This window comes from Marmota flaviventris, chromosome 14, assembly GCF_047511675.1.
Source record: "Marmota flaviventris isolate mMarFla1 chromosome 14, mMarFla1.hap1, whole genome shotgun sequence".
NCBI classification, from domain to species: domain Eukaryota; kingdom Metazoa; phylum Chordata; class Mammalia; order Rodentia; family Sciuridae; genus Marmota; species Marmota flaviventris.
Window position 1 is genome coordinate 76,564,585 of NC_092511.1, and position 20,212 is coordinate 76,584,796.

General features: G+C 55.1%; 1 protein-coding gene across 1 annotated transcript in view; it reads right to left on the bottom strand.

Moving 5' to 3' along the window:
- Window positions 1-2,873: 2,873 nt before the first annotated feature.
- The window catches only part of Spmip9 (sperm microtubule inner protein 9), a 48,117-nt gene continuing 30,778 nt past the window's right edge, over window positions 2,874-20,212 (bottom strand). Inside the window, exons 3-5 of the mRNA XM_027948890.2 lie at window positions 5,615-5,651; window positions 4,886-4,978; window positions 2,874-3,308 (exon numbers count right to left, since the gene is read on the bottom strand). Coding sequence (XP_027804691.2) covers window positions 2,874-3,308; window positions 4,886-4,978; window positions 5,615-5,651 — 565 coding nt within the window. The remainder of the gene's footprint in view (window positions 3,309-4,885; window positions 4,979-5,614; window positions 5,652-20,212) is intronic.

Sequence of the window (20,212 nt, forward strand, 5' to 3'; positions counted from 1 at the left end):
TCTCCACCTCCCCAGTCTCTACCTCCCTGTCTTCCCCTCCCTGTATCTCCCCCTCCCAGTCTATCCCTCTCCAGATCTCTCCCTCCCTGTCTCCACCTCCCTGTCTCCCTCTCCCAATCTCTCCCTCTCTGTCTCTCCACCCCCGTCTCTCCCTCCCTATCTCCACCTCCCAATCTCTGCCTCCCTGTCTCTCCACCCCCATCTCTCCCTTTCTCTCCCTCCCTCCCTTTCCCGCCTTCCCTGTCTCTCCCTCTCCGTCTCTCCCTCCCTGTCTCTCCCTCTCTGTCTCTCACCCCGTCTCTCTGTCTCCCTGTCTCTTTCCTTCCCTCTCTCTCTCTCCCTCCCTCCCTCTCTTCCTCCCTGTCTCTCCCTCTCTGTCTCTCCACCCCCTTGTCTCTCCCTCCCTGTCTCCACCCCCGTCTCTCTCTCTCTGTCTCCACCTCCCTCTCCCAATCTCTCTTGTCTCTGTCCCCCCCCACTCCACCTCCCTGCCTCCCTGCTTACACACCTGTTCCCTCTGAACACTAAGTCTCCTTCCGGCCTCGCCCCGTTTCTACCTGTCCCCAGGGGTTGGACTACTGTCCAGGCACCTTGAATTTGAGGAACGTATCTCTGTTTTGATGTTCGGGGATAGGGGACACATTCTGGCCACTATTTATTAAGAACGGCGGTGTTGAGATGTTTCCTTCCTTCGGGCTTGAACCCAGTCGGCCCTTGCACCCAGCCCGCCTGGTAGGAAGCTCATCTCCAGTGGGACTGACCATTGCCTCCCAGGAGCTCCGCCTCCACTGACCTGGATAACTGTGGGTTCCCAGGGTGGCTCCCTCTCCCTGTCTCCACCTCCAGTGGCCAGTGGAGCTGAGGGGTCAGCCTTTTACCAGGGCACCCTGAGACCCACCGGCTACAGGGGCCGCTGAACCTACCAGAGGATGCCCTGCAAGAGAAACCTAGAGTGTGAATCCCACCCAACCCCATGGTGAGTGTCCCCTCTGAAGTGGGTATGAGAATTCCCAGGTCCCAGAGACAAAGGAGGTGCCGATGCCCTCCGGGGCTGGTCTGTCAACTCTGAGCGCATGGGCTAGCAGGAGGGGTCAGCTCACCTTCCAGCCCCAGCCCCTCCTGCGGCCTGCCAGCCACAGTGGGTGGGCAGCTGAGCAGGAGGGTCTGCCATCAAGTGCAGGAAGCGAGAGCCAGTGAGGGAGAGGGAGGCGTCACTAACCATGGCCGCTCCCGAGTGTGTTCCTGCCCGTTGCTGTTGGTACCTGGGGGCGGGTGGAACTGTCTTCACTCCCGTGTTTTGTGTTTGGTTTTGGTTTTGGTGTTGGTGTGCATCCCCGCCCAGTGCATGCCTGGCGAGCCCTGTGCCCATAAGCAGCATCCCCAGTCCTAGTTACCCTCGCTTCACCCATGAGAAGACGGAGGGTCACAGGGAGATTTCATGGGAGAAAGAAGCCTGGCTGAGATGGCAGCAGGGGGACCTGGGGTCTGAGGCTCAAGCTCGCCTGAGGAATCAAGCAGTGTCAGGATGGCTCTGGGCGTCCTAGATGAATTCCTGGCCCTTCTCTGCCTCAGCGGCAACCCAGGCAAGGAGCACAGTGTGGTTCTGAGAACTCAGAGGGTGTGCAGCCCACGGCAGGCTCCTCCCACATCTACTCATGAGATAGTTACTGGACCAGGCCAGAGCTGGCACGAGGCAGGTACCGGGCAGACAGACACCACTCAAACCCAGTGTGGAGTCCCCACAATCCTGCTTTCTCCCCAAAGACTGCGTCAGTCGGTAGAAAATAGAAGTCAGTGGACAAAGTTGCAGGCCATCCTTAGGAACATGCAGCCCTGGAGGCCAGAGCCCAGCGCTCAGAAGGGAATCGAGCATGTGGGTCAAGCCAGTGTACTTGGGCTCTGTGTTACAGCGACTTGGCGTTTCCCAAGCTGACACATGCATGCGTGGTGTGCTGCATGGTGAGGTTTCCATCAACAATGGCCTCCCACATGGTACTCCCAGAAGATCGTATTGCCGAGTGATGTCACAGCTTCAGCACAACACACCTCCAGTTTGCACACATACACTCCACGATGTTTGCAGTGATATACTGGCCTAACAAGTTATTTCCCAGAACATATGTTTTTACATACAGTCCACCAAGCAAGAAGGACAGTATGAACAGTGTCCTCTCAACTGTTTCCATGGATTACTACGAGGGTGGACAGGGTGGGAAAACAACACAGGAGTGTTGAGGGGAAAGTTCTCCAACAGCGTCTCAGTTTCACAATCACACCCAATATCTGGGTGACTGTGGGAAACACACCTTCTCCCACTTCATGTCGTAGTCTTATTCTCTATTGCCACAAGAAAATACCAGAGGCCTGATAACTTATAAATAAGAGAAGTTCTGGAGGCGGGGAAGTCCATGAATATGGTGCCTGGCTTCTGGCAAGGTGGTGAGACAGCAAGTGTGCATGCTCAGGTCTCATCCTCTTGTAAGGCCACGGATGCCATCATAGCCCCATGACCTCATCAAACCCTGTGTCTCCCCAAAGGCCCTACTACCACGTGCCAGTAACACGAGCCTGGGGACCAGGTCCCCACCTGGTGGGAGGAGGCACCTACAGCAGGAGGGAGCTGTGGAGCAGGACTCGTGACCACAACAAAACGTGGCCAATTTCAGTTCTCCACGCACCCTGGCCCTCCTCCCTCTGCAGGGAGGAGGCTGTGCCCTGGGGCAGGGGCAGCAGGAAGAATGCATGGACTGTCAGTCTAGTTGGAATCTGTCCCTTTTATTTTCAATATCCCTCTGGGTACCCGAAGGCAAAGCAGTGGGTGCAGGGTTCCCACGTGCCCTGGGAACAGCCCTTGGCAGGTGTCCTTGCCACTCCTACTGGTAAAATGGCAGGAGAGGCCCCCACCAATACAAGATGGGGACCTTGAGCATTTGGTGACGAGGACAGGGACAGCCAGGCAGCAGAAGGTAGCCTTTGTCCTCCACTGCAGCAGGTTGGTGCCAGGGTTCCAGGAGGCACGGGAAGTGGGTGATCTGGGGAAGCTTATTGGGGTCGCCCTGGGCCAGACACACGTTGGGGGAAGCCGGGTACGCCCAGGGGCAGATGCTGGACAGCACGCACCTCGACCCCGACTCCGACTCCGCGCTGGCCCCAGAGTCCTGTGCAGGGAAGAAGCCAGGCAGTCCCTGGTCTCTGGCAGTCATGAGGGGTCTTTCGAAGGCGGGGAACCCATCCTCCAGCTTGGGGTTGGGGCTGGCCACAGGCCTATAGAACTCTTTGTAGCGGAGCTGGGCATCGAGCTTGGCCTGCTGTGGAGACAGATCACAGGCCAGGGCTGAGGGGGACACCCGGCCTCCCCATGCACCCCAGACAAAGTGCTTTTCTTTATTTTTAAAAGTTCTAAACTCTGTTTGCGTGGTGGTATAAGTGGCAGAGGGGCTGCTGGGGGACAGAGGGCTTAGGTGGGACTCAGGCTTGCTCCCCCAGGGAAGCCCCCGGTGTCTGTGCCTTTCTAGAATGTTTCGTGGACGTGGGAACATCTGCGTGTGCATCTGCCCCAGCTGCTGGCTCTGCGTGGCCCGCCATTCTGCTCCCTCTGGGTTCCCGTCTGTGGATCGACACCTCCCTCAGTCTGGGTCTTGTTTTGGGTGGGGAAAGAGGCCCCGGGAGAGGAATGATAGTGACTCTGACCACTGTGCACATGACAGTTATGTCCAGTACAAACCAGCGACCGAGACCACTCCTGCTGTGCGGCCCCCGGAGGCTGCCAGCCCGGCGCATCTGAGCGCCCTGCAGGTTCACTAGCCCACCTGGCGCCCGCTGGGTAGCGATAAGGGACAGCCTGCAACAGGGGACAGCCTGCGACAGGGCACGACCTCTCACCGGGGAAGAGACGGCCCATCTGCAGTCGTGACTGGAACCACGACCACACGCACTGAGCAGCAGTCAAAGGCCTGGCAATGCCCACGACAGCCAGAGGGTAGGGGACAGGAGTGACCATCCACTACTGGGGGGGACACACATGGGTGCCTCTGCTGGAGAGAGGAAGGGGCTCGGCCTCCCCCAGACCCCCATCCCACCTCTGGGTGGGTGAACACCACAGGCCAGGTGGCCAGGTGTGGCTGAGTGGGACAAGTGCCCAGAGGAAAGGGGAAGTCCCCTGCTAGGTCACCCAGGGCGCTCGGTCATGAAGGCCAGGGGAGGGTGTGAGTGGCCCAGGCCAACACGTGAGAACATTCAAAGGCCATTTGTTCAAAGGGACACACATAGGGAGAAGCCACTGCACAGGAGGCCCACAGGAAGGAGGGCTTGGGGCTACACAGGAGGCGCGGGCGTGGGGGGCCCTGGGTGGTGATGTGGGTACTTGGTGCTCCCTCTGTCAGTGTCATGTATAATTTACAGTCTTTCCTACGTGGTGCTTTTTTGTTTGTGTTTTGCAGTAGGAGGGACTGAACCCAGGGGGGCCTGACTACTGAGCCATGCCCCCAGCATTTTTGACTTTTTATTTTGAGACAGGGTCTCATCGTGTTGCTGAGGCTTGCTTTGAACTTGCAGTCCTCCTGCCTCAGCCTCCTGAGATGCTGGAATTACAGGTGTGCACCACCGTGCCTGGCTGTGTGCATAATTTCTATATGATGTGCATTTTAACCAGTGCCCACACACGTGCAGACACACACATGCACACACACATGCAGACACATAGGTGCAGACACACATGCAGACACACATGCAGGCACACACGTGCGCACACACAGGGCCTCTGAGCCAGGCTTCCTGGCACTGGGTGTTGTTTTTGGTAAGTGTGTAAGGTCTGCACTCATAGGGGATGAGCAGGGTGACTCGGGTGGAGAGCTGAGTGGGTGTCAAGGTGGTGACACTGTCCTACCTCTCCCGGCATGACCCTGGAGTATCTGTGCTTCCCATAAGGCTGGAAGTGCACCATGTAGGAGCTCTGGTACATGTCTAAATCCACAGGGGCCTAAGCACAGGGAGAGTGGGAAAGAAGATCCCGTCTCGTCACCCTTCCTCCAAGCCATCCAAGAGCTTCTCGCTGCAGGACGAGGGCCAGCTGTGGGGCCTGGCATCCACCTGCCTTCACCACCTCCCCACCACGGCGTGTCCAGCTGCTCCTCTTCCCACTTGTCTCAGGGCTGCACCCTGCTGTCTCCTGATGGAAACAGGGTTCCCTCTTCTCCCACCAGCGAACTCCTAGGTATCCTTCAAGACCCAGATCAAGTGCCACTTCCCCCAAAGTCTCTCTCCCAACCTTCCATTCTCCACCTCGCCGAAATCAAACCCTTTCCCTTCTGCTCGGAGAGCAGTTTCACCCCCCTCCAGGGCAGTCCTGTGGTGTGTCGTGAGAAAAGAACCTTGTCTTAGGCATCTCTGTAGCCCAAGCCCAGCACAGGTGCCTGGCACGCTGAGGGTGCCTAATAAATGCATGCTGGATAAATAAATAGATCCCAGAATGCTGTAATGCTTAGCTGCTCTATGCCTGTTGCAAAAACATAAAAACAAAGGCCTTTGCTCCAGATGAGCAGAGGGAGCCTCCAAAGAGCCCCGTCCTCTCCTGGGGCTCCTTGCTGAGATGGTCACAGGGGACCACACCACTCACCTGTCCTGGGTACACCGTACGTTCCATGTCCAAGGCTCTAGAGGGACAAATTGGTTAGCCAGCAGCTACCATTGACAGTCGTGCCGACCGAGGCCTGCTCCTGCTCCTCCTGTCTGTACCTCCCACCTCCCAGCCACCTCCCTGCACAGAGCCCCCACCCAGGGTTGCTGGAGGCACCAGAGACCCATGGATGGTGGACAGGGGCCCTGGGTCAGGGGACCTAAGGCCTCTCACACATCAGATTTACCTCTCCCACAGGAGAGGCAGACAGAGGGCAGGTGGTTTGTGGGAAATGTCAAACCACCACCTGTGTAGGGAATGTAAGCCCTGAGCCCATATTTCCTGCCAATTCCATGGTGTAAACACTCCACCTAGGAAGTCACTGAGGCTGGACTGCAGGACATGCACACTCAGGCCCTGGGGAGCCAGCTCCCTGCACCCAGTTCCCACGGGCCCGAGGCTCAGCCTGCCTGGGGGAGGCTGGCTCAGGCCCAGTCCCGGGCACCCCACAGGAGCAGGCGTGTTCTGGGCCAAGAGTCAGTAGCTCTGCATTTGGGTTTCAGGACGGCAGCTCGAAGTCCAGCCTGCCCCTCGGCTGCAGCACCCGTGAACTCAGAGAGCTCACTCCACTGCATGTGTGTGGACCCTTGGGAGTCTTGGGGGTCACAAGCTCTGGGGCTTGAACCCAGGGAAGCTCTCCTACTGAGCTAGATCCCCAGCCCTTTTTATTTTATTTTGAGACAGGGTCTTGCCAAGCTGCCCAGGCTGGCCTTGAACTTGCCATCCCCTTGCTCAGCCTCTCGAGTAGCAGGCATCACAGGTGTGGGCCTCTGTGCCCAATGACCTGACACTCTTGATGAGGGCTCCATTCACTCTGCTGAGCAAGCCGTGGCCAGTAGGAGGGGCGCAGGCACAGCTCAGCTGGCCCCATGTCCCTCCTGTGCAGACAACTGCTCTCCCAGGGCTGTGGACCCTCTTCCATGCTCGGAGCCTACCCCTCCTTCTGCCAGCGTGCACGGTGTTCCTGCCCTTGTAGCCCAAGTGCCCCTGCTGCAGGGAGAGCTGCCGTGGTGTCCCATGCCACACCTGTGCTGAGACAGACTGACCCATGCCGTGGGGCTGTTGTGGTCACAGGCCTGGCCATTGTGAAGTGGTGGTGAGTCAGCTGTCCTGCATGGCAGTGCCCCGTGCCTGGCTCACATCTTCAGAGAGAGCCTCAGCAGTCTGCACCCCAGGGCCAACATGAACCCTGGTGGCACTGAGTGGCACCAGGATCAGGCACTGCCGACATTGCACAGCAAGCAGAGAAGCAGGTGAACAGAATCCCAGGTGGTTTGTGACATCAGACTGTCCAGCTGAATTACCTTATGCCACAGTCCCCAGGCCTCTGCTGCTTGGGGGGGGGCCGCTCACTCTGCGTCCAAATCCCACCCTCTTTTGCATGTGTTAGGATGAATAAAATCAGAAAAACAATACAACACAGAAAATAAGAGCAGTAGTGGAGGGCACTGAGAAATCCCAGCCTTTGTTCATTGCTGGTGATCATGCACAGGGGCAGCAGCTGCTATGGAAAATAGTTTGGTGCTTTCTCCAGAGGTTAATCCCAGACTCACCACACAATCCAGCAATTTTAGTTGTTATAAATCAAACAGTTGCAAGCAGGGACTCAAACACATCATGTGTATGCCGGTGTTTAAGGCAGCATGACTCACTACGCCCAACACCCATCAGAAGATGAATGGATCATCCGAATGTGGTACATACACATAGTGGAATATTACGCAGCCTTGATGCTAAACATTCATAAACTTGAAGATACTGTACTTAGTGGAAAAAAAGAGCATCACGAAAAAATAAATGAGGTATGATTCCACTTAATTAAGGTGCCTAGTCCAACCAGATTCACAGAATGAGGGAAGAGCTTCCAGGGACTGGGGGAAGAGAAAATGAAGAGTGATGTTTAAATGGGCACGGAGGTGGGAAGAGGGTGAGGTGCGGGAATAGGCAGTGGTGATGGCTGCTCACCTCTGTGGCTGTGCTTAGTGCCTATGAACTGTCACTGAAAATGGCTAAGATAGCTGGGCACAGTGGTCCCCAGTATACACAGTGGTGCATGGTGTACACAGTGGTGCACAGCACTGCACACCTGCATTCCCAGCTAGTCAGGAGGCTGAGCTGGAGGATAACAAGTTCAAGGTCAATTTGGGCAAATTAACCAGACGTTGTCTCAAAATATAAACAGCTAGGGCCTCGCATAGTGGTAGAGTGCTTGCCTCTGGTGCCACAAAAGGGAAAAACAAAGCAAACAAAGAGCAGCGGTTAAGTGGTGTGTATATACACAGCCAGGCCCAGGGCGCACGCCTGTCATCCCAGCAGCCCAGGAGGCTGAGGCAGGAGGACCGCAAGTTCAAATCCAGCCTCTGCAACTTAGTGAGACCCTGTCCCTAAATAAAAATAAAAAAGGCTGGGGACATGGCTCAGTGGTTAAGTGCCCCAGGGTTCAATCCCTGGTACAAAAGAAAAGAAAAAAAAAGAAAAAAGTTCCTGTGAATCCGATAAAGCTGAAAGAGACGGCAGGGAGCGGGCACAGCAGGAATTCCACAGGGGACGGCTGGTGAGGCCAGTGGTTCTGTGGCCCAAGCATAATCTTTTTCAGGGAAATACGGGCCACTAGCCTTTGCAACCTGGCCTCATGCTGACACTGTGGGTGCCCCTTCATGGCAGTGCGGTCAGCAGGCACCCTGGAACGCAGTCCCAGCAGACCCTAGAGGGCTGAGACTCCTATTGCCTGGGACAGCGAGGTGGCAGTGCGTGCGTCCCTGCATGCCCGGGAGAGGCCGCCCGTCAGTCCAGGACAGCAGGGCAGTGTGCACAGTACATGGGCTCCACACCTGCTGTGCCGCGGGGCCGTGTGCTCCTGCTTAGAACCAAGGCCCTTGAGGGGCAGCAGCCCAGGCCCCCTCACTCGGTCCCTGCCTGAGTGAATCTCGTGTCGGTTTGCTCCTCAGCCTCCCAAGCTGCTGGAATCACAGGCATGGCCACCACACCCCACACCCAGTGAACTACTAAGAACAGGTCCTTTTTTGCTAAACAATGTGAGTCTATACTTACTGTCCTGCTGCCCTGATCAATGGTGTAAGTTCAGAAGAAGGCAGCTGGACCATCTGAGGGACAGACGCTATAGCTACCTGGAGAAGGTGCAGGAGTCAAGTACATGTGTCTGGTGTCTGTGAGGGAACCTGGGCTCGTCCTGCCAATGTGGCCCAGGTTCCTGAAGGGCTCTATGCCAGGCACCCGTAAGGGCCCAGACAGTGATAAACAAACAGAGATGACCTCTGCCCTCCGGCACTTACAGCTCGATAGTAGGCAAATTCCTAAAGAATCACACAGGCGAGTCTTTAATGGCAGTTATGACAGCGTACAGAGGGAGCTGGGCGGGGAGCCCATCCAGCCCCGGGCAGCCAGAGAAGACCTGCTTGGTCCTGGGGATAGTCCTCCATGCCGGAGGGCTGGAGAGGCAGCTCTGTCAGTGCAGGGAGGGGCCTCCTGCATGGCATCCTGAGCGCTGTGCCTTCAACGCAGGCCAAACACTGTGGCTGTGCGCAATGTCACAATGTCGTGTTCAGTGTCAGCAACACATTCGCAGGCTGAGCCTCTTTCCTCATTGGCAGGTCACTGAACACTGGTGAGTCACCTGGCAGGCCTGAGCTGGGCCATCACCGGTCCTTTCATACCAGTCTTGCTTCCTAATATCTGTGACACTCCAGCCACAATCAGACTTGACACAGGTACATATGTGGTCACAGCAAGGCTGGGAAAGGGCCAGGCAGCCCCAGGGTGTGGCAGGCTGGACTGACAGCAGAGCAGAGAGCAGATATGAAGGCACAGGGTCACTGCAGGTGGTGACATGGTTAGGACCGGCCAAGGTACTTCTGCAGGGCACAGAGCCACCAAAGCACAGGACTTCTTCCAGGCCAAGGTCCAGACAGGGCAATTTCACAGTGTCAGCCTGAGGAGTGGGACTTCTGTGATTGTCACAGACAGGAGAAACCACGTTTTGCTAAAGCAGAGGTCCTGAGGTTCCTGGCTGTGGTTCACTCGCTCAAGACGAATGACCAGGTGATAGGGTCCAGGCAGCTGGACCATCTGAGGGACAGACGCCATAGCTACCTGGAGAGGGTGCAGTAGTCAAGCGCATGTGTTGCGTGTCTGTGAGGGAAACCGGCCTGGTCCTGCCAAGGTGGCTCAGGTTCCTGAAGGGCTCTATGCCAGGTGCCCCTCCTCTTGGGGGTCTGGGGGTGCATCCTTGGTGGTCTGGTGTGCTCCATAACTCACAGGCCTGGTTTGCCAACATGGATTTGGTGTGTCTGCGATTTCGCCTGCTTCTGACTGATTTGATGGATTCACAGATGGTCATTCTCATTAGTGTGGCTAATTTACTTTTCAGCTGTGCCTGGTGGCTGTGCCAGGCAGGTGGTGGCTGTCCACTGGGACAGACAAAGCACACAGTCATTTCTTCCAGCACTAAGACCCAACGTGGAGGAGCTCGTGGCCGCTAGCCTTGCAGAACTGGCAAAGCCCTGGGCAAGCCGAGCCCTGCTGCTCCACAGACCATGGAGGAACTCGGGGAGCTCCCTCCCTGGGCACAGGGGGGTCCGTGACTTTATCCTCTACCCCTGCGTGATGAAGGTGGCTGGGGGGTGAGACGAGGTGCCAGCGGACCTGGAGAGATGTGGATTGGTTGAGGGGCATTTTGAAAGGAGAGGGTCCAGGGTTCAGCCATGGTTATAATGGAAGCGGCAGGGACGAGGCCCAGAGAGGTGCCTTTTGGAAGGAGCCCCTGGGTCCTTTGATGAGGAAGGAAACACTGGAGGCGCAAGTCGGGGAGCAAGGCCAGGAACGCAGTAGGGCTCGGTCTGGAGCTGAAGGGCCTCCGGAGAGGGATCTCGTGGGCAAGGAGCAGGCTCCGAGCGCTGGTGACCCGGTGATACCTGGAGTTGTTAGGGCTCTCTAAGTCCCTAAGTCTGCCTCCCAGGCAGCCCTGTGGGGGGCGGGGGACACTGGCAGCAGCAGGGGGTCCTGCGGCCTCCCAGGAGTGTTCCAGCATGCGGGCCTCCCTCGGGCACCTTTGGTTGCCTCCTTCGCTGCACCTGGATTCCTGCAGAACCTCTGGGCTCCAGCAAGGCCGTGTTAGATGCAGCAGGCTGCTCTGCGAGAGGCTGGTGCTGTGACAGGCCAGGCGCCTGGCCCCAGGAGCCTCAGGGTCCCCTTCAGGGTAGCTGACATCCTGTGTGGCAGGACCTCCTCCGCCGCAGACCATCGCAGCCTCCAGAGCGCCTGGGCCTGCCCTGAACAGCATCACATGTTACTGTTGTTAAGCGTTTCCACGGTGAGTCCATCTTGTGTTTCCAGAGTATGAAATAGTTGTATTTCTCCTGGTTCCTGTCCACTTTGGCAGACTGCAAAGGGGTCACCTGTACTTTTTTTTTTTTTTTTTGATACCAGGTATTGAACCCAGGGGCATTTAACCACTGAGCCACGTCCTGGGACCTTTCGGTATTTTATATAGAGACAGGGTCTCACTGAGTTGCTTAGGGCTTCACTTTTGTTGAGACTGGCATTGAACTCTGGGTCTTCTTGCCTCAGTCTCCCAAGCTGCTGGGATTACAACTGTGCGCCACCGCACCATTTCAATCACATATAAGTTTTTACTTCAAACTGTGCAGGAAAAAATGAATTAATTGCATTATAGGAATGTGAATGTAGAAGTTCTGGGACGTTAAAATGAACATTAGTTAGCCCGGTGCCTGGCGCATGCCTGTAACCCTTGCAACTGGGGAGGCTGAGACAGGTCGGTGGCAAGTTGGAGGCCAGCCTCAGCAACTCAGTGAGACCCTCTCTCAAAATAGAACATACAGAGCTGGGGATATAGCTCAATGATAAGGCACTCTTGGGTTCAATTCCCAGTACAAAAAACCAATAAAATAAAATAAATATTATTTGAAAGGATGCAAAAAAGATGTGTGGACAGGATCAATGCCCAGTGTACACCACGCTCCCCGGGCTCTCAACAAGCCTCCTTCAATCCGCCCCTCCCTCCTTGGGTGGCGATATTCACCTTTAAATCTACTTTTTTTTTTTTTTTTTTAGTGATAAAACAACTCATACGGGTTCATGGCCTTGGATGTGAAAATGGAAGGAGAAAAACATGTAAATTGATTACCTGGCTCCTGGCCTGGTATGCCGTAGGAGCTTAATGATTGTTAGGGAATGCCCCCAGAGTGACTTCCATGTCACCCTGCAGCCTGGAAGGAGTGCCTGCCCCAGCTCCTGTCTGTGTAAACCCAACAGGTTCACGTTGGACTCAACTCACAGGAGGAAAGCCTCCTGAGCGGGAGCCTCCAGCCTCCTAATAAGGGGATTACAATCCATTTCCTTCCTGACCCGATAATGCCCATGGAAGGCCCCAGGCCAGGATTAGGGCCTTTAATTACAGCCACCGCTTCTGGCTGCTCACAGCTGGACACTGAGGGCGGTGAGCTGCCCCCCCCCTCAGGCCCAGGCCCCAGGAGGCCCAACCAACGCCCCCTCCTGAAGGGCCACCTCCTGCAGGGACCGGCCTCCAGGGGAGCCCAGGGCAGGCAAACCAAGGGCAGCCCCCGCGCACAGCAGGCAGGACAGGAGGCCAGCTGGGCATGCTTAGCTTTCGGGTGGACACGCCTGAAGACTCGTTTGGGCTCCCCTGGGCCACTCAATGGCCTCCACTCCACGGCCTGGGGGACCTTCCCATCCCGGGACCCACCCTGTAACACAGAGCCTTCCAGGGCTGGGACAGAGGCGGACAGCCCATCAGCGCCATCCTGCGCTGCCTGAAGGTGGTGGGTGTGCAGGGTGGGCACCCTGCGAGGTGATTAGGCAGAGACAGGACCTCAGGAAGTTAGCGTCCTCGGTCAACACACGTACAGGGGTGCCCCCCTATCCACCGGGACAAGGCCCAAGACCCCCAGATTGCCGGCACTGCAGAGTGGTACCCGACCCTATATGTCTGACTCTGTTTCCCCTGACATACATTATCTATGATCAAGTGTGACTTACAGTTAGGCACGGGAAGAGATTGAAGGCAATAATTGGCAATAAAATACAAGAACATACTGTGTACTGTTGAACAGTAACACCATGGACTGTAGTAAAAGTTCCTCAAGACCTACGGATTGCATAACCACAGAGAAAGTAACCACCCATAAGGAGGGGCAGTGCGCTGACTTCAGTGGCCCTAGGAGAGCACGGTGGTGCTAGCTGCCCAGGGAGTGGTGTCCGGGATGATTAAAGAGCCCACTACAAGATCCTGCCTCTAGCTCTTTGCAGGCTGGGAGAGGGATGAGCGACACAGGTGGGCAGGGCAGAGGCAGGTGCTAGAGCAGGGACAGCGAGGACCCGAGGACCCCCGGGCTGCGGTCCTCTTGTTCAAACCTGGCCCACCCCTGCAGGCTGCGCACTCTTGACAGTGGAGAGAACCACTCTGGCTGCCCACCCCCCATGGAAGGTCCCTCCTGGCTCCCGCCCAGCCTGCCAGACTAGACCTGTCCATGAGAATTGTAACTGTGTCTTTGGTGGCTGGGGATTTTTAAAGGTCAGGCTGTGGCTGGTCACCAAGGACATTCAGTGCAGGCCCAGGGGATGAGGGCGATCACAGCGGAGGCTTTAGGGCAAGCTGGTTTTGCAGTAGAACTCAGCGCTGCTGCTTATACACGGTGTGTCAGTGGGTAAGTGACTTATGCTGTCCTCTCCATTTCCACCAGAAGTGATAAAATGAGATGAAAGTGTCAGCCTTGCAGGAGAATGGGGCAAGGTCCTGGGAATGTCCTCCTGAGCTCAACTCCCACCAGTAGTGCGTGCTTGATAGACTAGAGTGCGCTAGTTCATTCCCCTAGGGTGAAGGGAGCCTTAAACAAGTGCTCTACCACTGAGGTACTCCCCAGTCCCCCATTTATTATTATTTTCAGACAGGATCTCACTAAATTGCCCAGGCTGCTCCTGCCTCAGCCTCCTGATTTGCTCCTTACAGATGAGTGCCACCTTGCCCAGCACGAATGGGGACTTCTAAGAGATCAGTGTGGGATCAGGCACAGTGGCACACACCTGTAGTCCCAGTGACCAGGAGACTGAGGCAGGAGGCTCGAAAGTTCCAGGCCAGCCTGGGCAACTCAGGGAGACCCTGTCCCAAAACAGAGAATAAATAGGCTGGGGCTGGGGCTCAGTGATGACAGCACTTGCCTGGTACGTGTGAGGAACTGAGCTCAATCCTCAGCACCACATAAAGATAAATAAATAAAATAAAGATATTGTGTCCATCTACAACTAAAATTAAAAAAAAAAATAGAGAATAGGGCTGGGGGTGTAGCTCAGTTGGTAGAGTGCTTGCCTGGCATGCACAGGGCCCTGGGTTCAATCCCAGCACCGCACATTTAAAAAACATGCAAAAAAAAAAAAAAAGAGAGAGAGAGAGAATAAAGAGGGCTGGGGTTGGAGCCAGGGTAGAGCACCCTTGGATTTAATCCCAGCACAAAAATAAATAAGTGAATAATTTCAGTATGGGAAAGATAGCAGCACAGCCAGGAAAGAAAAGAGTGGAGGAGAAAGGACAGCGGCCAGAGGCCAGGTGCCTGCAAGCACTGTGCATTGAGGACTGGCCGGAGACTCGGTGTGATGGTGACTTGATGCTGGGCAGGGTTCTGACAGCTGGATGTGGACAGACTTCATTTAATCCTCCTCCTAACCACATGCAGAGGTCCTTTTTATTCTGCCTACTGTGTAAGCAGGAAAATGAGGCACAGAGAGTATGAGTATACTAAAGTTCCCCAGACAAACAGAACCAGTAGTGTGTGGAGACAGAGATGTAGAGATCAGGAAGAGGAGTGGAGAGAAGGGAGATGGGGAGAGATTTACTCTCCATATGCCGGGTGCAGTGGGGCAACCTGTCATCCCAGCAGCTCAGGAGGCTGAGGCAGGAGGATCACGAGTTCAGAGCCAGCCTCAGCAACTTAGTGAACCAACTGACTGAGACCCTGTCACTAAATAAAACATCAAAAGGGCTGGGGGATGTGGCTCAGGGTGAAGCGTCCGGTTCAATCCTCAGTACCAAAAAGAAAGAAAGAAAAGAACAAAGGGAGGAGGGAGGAAAGAAAAAGAAAGAAAGGAAGGAAGGAAGGAAGGATGGAAGGGAGGGAGGAAGGAAGGAAGGAAGACAGAAAGCGAGAGAGAAATTGCTCACATGATTATAGAGGCTGAGCAGCCCACGAGTTGCCCTCTGTGAGCTGGAGAAGCAGAAAGGCCAGGCGTCCTCCAGCCTGACCCGGAGACCTGAGGACCAGGAGCTCAGTGTCAAGGGCAGGAGAAGATGATGCCCAGCTCAAGCAGCCTTTTCAGGGCAGCTGGAGGTTTCCCCAGGAGGTCAGTGCTGTCCCTTTGACCTTGTGGCTGCCTTTCCAGATGTCGGTCACACAGCCGTGATCGCTCCCTGTGCCAAGGACAGGCATGGCTGGAAATTGGAAAAACTTGCATTAACTTATGTCTACACTGGCAGAAACGGAGGAGGTGAACATGGTGTGAGCAGTGTTCACCTGGGGAACAGCAGTCTCTTTCTAGAGAAAACAATCTCTTCGGACCAGCGGAACCAGAAAGAGCCCATGTGCAGGAGAGGCACGTATGTATGACATCAAAACAACTCTGATAGTCTCCAAGATGGCTGGCTATGGTCCTGTGCGGAAAGGACCGGAAGAGGAGCGGAGACTCACAGCCCAGGGGCTCTTTCCCATGCAGATCTACGGTGCCCCCCCCCCGGCCCCGGGAGTGCTCACTAACTACTGATGGCTGCTGTGACCGCAGCTGCTGATAGTGAAGATGGACAGCTGCCGAGTCTGGGCCCCAGAGACCTGGAAGCCGGCCATTGCCCCTTAGAGACCCTCTTTGCCTAACAATTACGGAAACGTCAGCCAAGCATATTCTGTCTCGCTGTCCCTCCGTCAACTTTCCTAAATTCTTTCAAATGCTTTTTGGGACCTGTGTCCAGGGTCAGTGCTGGGTCGGCCACGGGATGTTGAAAGCACCTGGCCATCAGTAAGTCCTGCCGGTCCTCACCCCGCCTGACTGATGCGGCAGGTGTAATCTGTGAGCGCATCTCCCCCCAGGCAGCACGCTGCCACCAGGTTGAGCTGACAGGCTGCCATTCATCGCGGGTCAGCTCTGTGATGCGCAGGCACAAGCTGGCAGGGCGAGGTTGAGGGACCCACTCTTCTGGTCTCAGCACTTTCAAGATGAGTAGGTGGGTCCTAAGTGTTGTCCTTGTCCCTCTCAGTGTGACAGCTAAGAGAATCCAAGGTCCCCTCCAGATCTTCCAGCTCAGAATTTCACTGGGAGGCAGCAATGGGGACAGAAATCAGCATTTTAAACAGGAGCTGACGAGGTCTTCTGTGTCCTGAAGTTTGGACCCGACTGAGGGAGGATTGGGGATAGCTGTTAGAGTCTGTAAACAAGTCAAAATAACACCTGGCATTTAGTCAGGGGAATGTTAGAGTTCGTAAACAAGTCTGGATGGTGCCTGGCAAAATGCCAGAGGGAGTGGTTTGAGAAGTAACAAAAGCAAGCCATTAAGTGTGGAGATTCCTGATTGGTTGACTGATGTATCTAGTTTATGTTAATTAGATAAGCTGTGTGGAATGTATAAATACTGCTCCTGTCCTGCAATAAACGGCTTCCACTCCTGCTGTATCAACGTACACAAGTTATTCGTCACCCCCCGGTTATTTTGCTGCAGCCGGACTGCGGCAGATAGCCTGCCCCCAATCATCTTTCAGGGTCCCATCCTGTCTGATTCTGAGTGGAGCATTGTCATAAGCTGTCAAGAGGCCCTCTATTCTGTTACACTGGCATAGAAAACAACTGGAAATCGTAAAGGCTGATTTTACCCTCTGTGTGTACTCCAGCAACCACGACACAACTCCAAAAGCAGTAGCAATAATGTTTGAAAAAAAAGAAAAAGAAAAGAAAACATCAAGACAAGTTGTGTGAATATATGCCCTTACTGATCCCTGTGTTTCACAGCATTTATCAAATAGCTCTACATAAACACCTGTCTTCAGGGGCTGGGGTTGTGGCTCAGAGGTTGAGTGCTTGCCTCACACTGGGTTCGATCCTCAGCACCACATAAAAATAAAATAAAATGAAAGTATTGTGTCCATCTACAACTAGAACAAACAAAACTGTCTTCAGTCCCTGGAGATGTCCTCTCTATCTGAATTCATTTGTGACATGTCATATACACAGGTTAAAAAAAAAAATTCTCCATTCTTCTTCCCAGAACCTTGAGTGTAGCTTTATCATTAATCAGAACCGATTAACTACTCGTGTATGACAGCACCTGGGAGCTGTCATCACCCCTTCCTTCCTATGAATGTTTATTGAGCAGCTGCTACATGCCATGCACCCATAAATGAACAAAAAACATGTTCCTACTCCTTGTACCTCCACGATGTTTAATGGGCTTCGTGTGTGTGTGTGTGTTTGTGTGTGTGTACGCATGCGCGTGTGCATCTGGGTAATCAATCACATAAGTGCAGCTGTATCAAGGTCTATGGGTAATGCATGAAGACAGTGCCCCATAGCTGTTCCTAATGGTGGCTGGACTGGAGTTTGGGGACAGACTTAAGGTTGTTTTTCCTTCTGTGTTCTGCCGTGCTGGGGATTGAACCCAGGGCCTTACGCGTGCTAGGCAAGTGCTCCACCCTTGGCCACGTCACCAGCCCCACACAGGTCTAAAGGCAGGGCTCTGCCATTCACCAGTGTGATTCCTGCGCAGGTCATTTAGCTCTGCATGGCCGTGTGGAAAAAACAGGGAAAACCAGTGGTGTAAATATAACGCGTGTGCTGAGGAGGCCGAGGCAGGAGGGTCGCAGGTTCAAAGTCAGCCCCGGCAAGTTAGAGGGCACCAAAGTGCACAGTGACCGGTACAGAATAGCCACAGTCTGTCATGATAGTCATCTAAGTACTGAGGGCGATGTCCATCAGGGTGGCCCTCCAGTATCCGGTCCATCCTGCTGCCGTGGCGTGGCCGTTAGGCCTCTGGGCAGCAGAAACACCACACCAGCTCCACAGGCGGCTCTGATCAGCCCCTGAGTAAACTGAGCGGCGTCAACCTCGCCTGGATGCCTAGTGCTGAGCCCACCCTCAGGGTGAAAACTCCCATTTCTAGAAAGTTCCCAGAGGTGCTGCACTGGAGCTGGTACTTTGACAAAACAGGGCTTCTCGTTCCTTTTCCTTATGCATAGTCAGGGGTGGGCTCCCAGATCCTGGTTGCTAGATGCCCCCTCCCCAGCATGAAGCAGGCCGCTGTGGCCACTGTGGGAACAAAGGAGAGGCCAGCCTCAGTGGATCCCACACTCAGAAGAGAAGGTCACAGAGAATGAAGTCCAATCTTAGCTCACAGGGGGAGCCCAGATCCATGGTTGTTACTGAGGTTACAACTTCTTTTATTGTTTAGATCAGCTGACGTTGAATTTTCTGTTACTTGCAACCAAAATATTCCAACATGCCAGTCATTCCTGTGAGTGTAAGACCCACATTTACCCCCTCAGTAGTCCATGCTGGGTCTGAGCTGGCTCAGAGTAGATCCTCAATAGCTCTATGTCAAGGACATCCAGTCTCCCCTCACAAGACCCAGGGGTGGCCATAACAGGGGGCTAAGAGCAGTCAGAACTGGCCTGCCTCTGCCGCTTGCCCGGCTTCTGTCCTGCTCCCCCCCCCCCATCTCCCCTGTGCTGAAATGGCCAGCTTGTTTCAGGCCCCAGGCACCAAGGGGGCCTTGTAGGTCCAGCTGCCATCTTTCAGGTCACCTGCTTGCAAATGCTCTGCGTTCCCTTACAGTTGTAGCTGGATGCAAGGGTGCACACCTGTAATCCCAGCAGCCCGGCAGGCTGGGGCAGGAGGATCACGAGTTCAAAGCCAGCCTCAGCAACTTAGTGAGGCCCTAAGCAACTTACTGAGGCCCTGTCTCTAAATAAAACATAAAAAGGGCTCAGTGATCAAGCACCCTGGATTCAATCCCCTGTAACAAAACAAAAACAAACAAACAAATAGACTCTAGCACCTGATTTCCACTGAGGGTTTTCTCGCAAGATGGGCTGCCTGATCTCCTCCCCGTGGCTGGACGTGTGCTGTGGCCCTGTACCCTCAGCACGACACCCTGGCCACTGTCCGAGTGCTGGGAGGGCCAGAGCGGCAAAGAGGCCCTGGAGCAGGAGGGCTCCATTGTAGTTTCCTCTGGCTACCAGGGCAGACCCCTGGAGGCCCGTTGCCTAGAGCAACAGGACACTGGCAGTTCTGGAAGCGACCACCCAGGTGGCAGCCGGCCTCACCCCCGAGGTGAGGGGACGCTCCCTGCCCCCTCAGCACCTGGTGTGGGCAGAGGCTTCCTGGGCCCTGCAGCCCAATTCCAGCAGAGTCCGGAGGAGGTGAGCAGCAGGAGAAGGGAGCTGGTGGGCCTTCCTTTGAGCCCCAGGCTGGTCCTGCTCTTCCCGGGGGACCCAGCACTCCTCCAAGAACTCTCCTGCAGCAGGTTCTTCCTCTAGGAAGCCATCCCTGACACTCGCCTTTTGTCATCTCCCCAAGAACCGTCCCCATCTCGCAGCCCCAATTGGACCGCACCATGGGTTGGCTGTATCCAGCAATGTGCTGTTTGACACCAAAGACATGGTCCTGGTCCACAGTGTCCACTGATGGAAGGTGCTGGACATGCCCTTCTGCATCACGGGCAAGGAGTGGACGAAAGGCCACAGATAATGTTAAATTGATTATACTGAGCATATTTTTAAAGTTTACAGATATCTTGATGGATATTCCCAGGGAAGTCCTCTTTGGGGGGCCAAAGTTTCCACACTAAAGAAGCCCTTCTCTCAAGAATCCGTGTTCCCCTGGCCACGGGACCCCCTGAGAGCAAGGGGTGTCTCTGGCTGTACCTGGTCGGTGGCTGATGCAGAGTCAGCACAGCTACTTCCCGGAGTCTGAAAGTATCTTCTGCAGTCACATCACGGGGCTCACCCAGCAGTGAGAAGGGGCCACTGCTGGGACAGCAACGTGGCAATAAGCCAGGAGGGAAAGGCCACCCAGAGGCCACAGGCTGCAGATTTCTGCTGATACCTCGCTCTCTAAATGGCAAATCCTAGAGACAGAGCGTCTGGGGTTGGCACAGGCCGGTGGAGGCGGGGGAGGGGGGTGGCGGTGTGCAGTGCTGGAGATGGACCTCACGGCCTTGCGTTGGTGGGTAGTGGATCTACCTCTGAGCCCCATGCCTGGCTCCATGTCACCTTGAGTCAGAGTCTTGCTAATTGCTGAGGCTGGCCTCAAACTTGTGATCCTTCTCCCCAGCCTCCCGCCCTGAGGATCACAGGTGTGTGCCACCGAGCCTCGTGCCAACTCTGCCTCTCGACGTACTGGAGGTTGAGTGAGCTCACACTTGTGGCAAAATCGCAGTCACACGCACCATCACGTATGAACGAGAGCAGGTAGGCTGAGCTCTGGATGGGCCTGAGGATGTGCCGCGCCCAC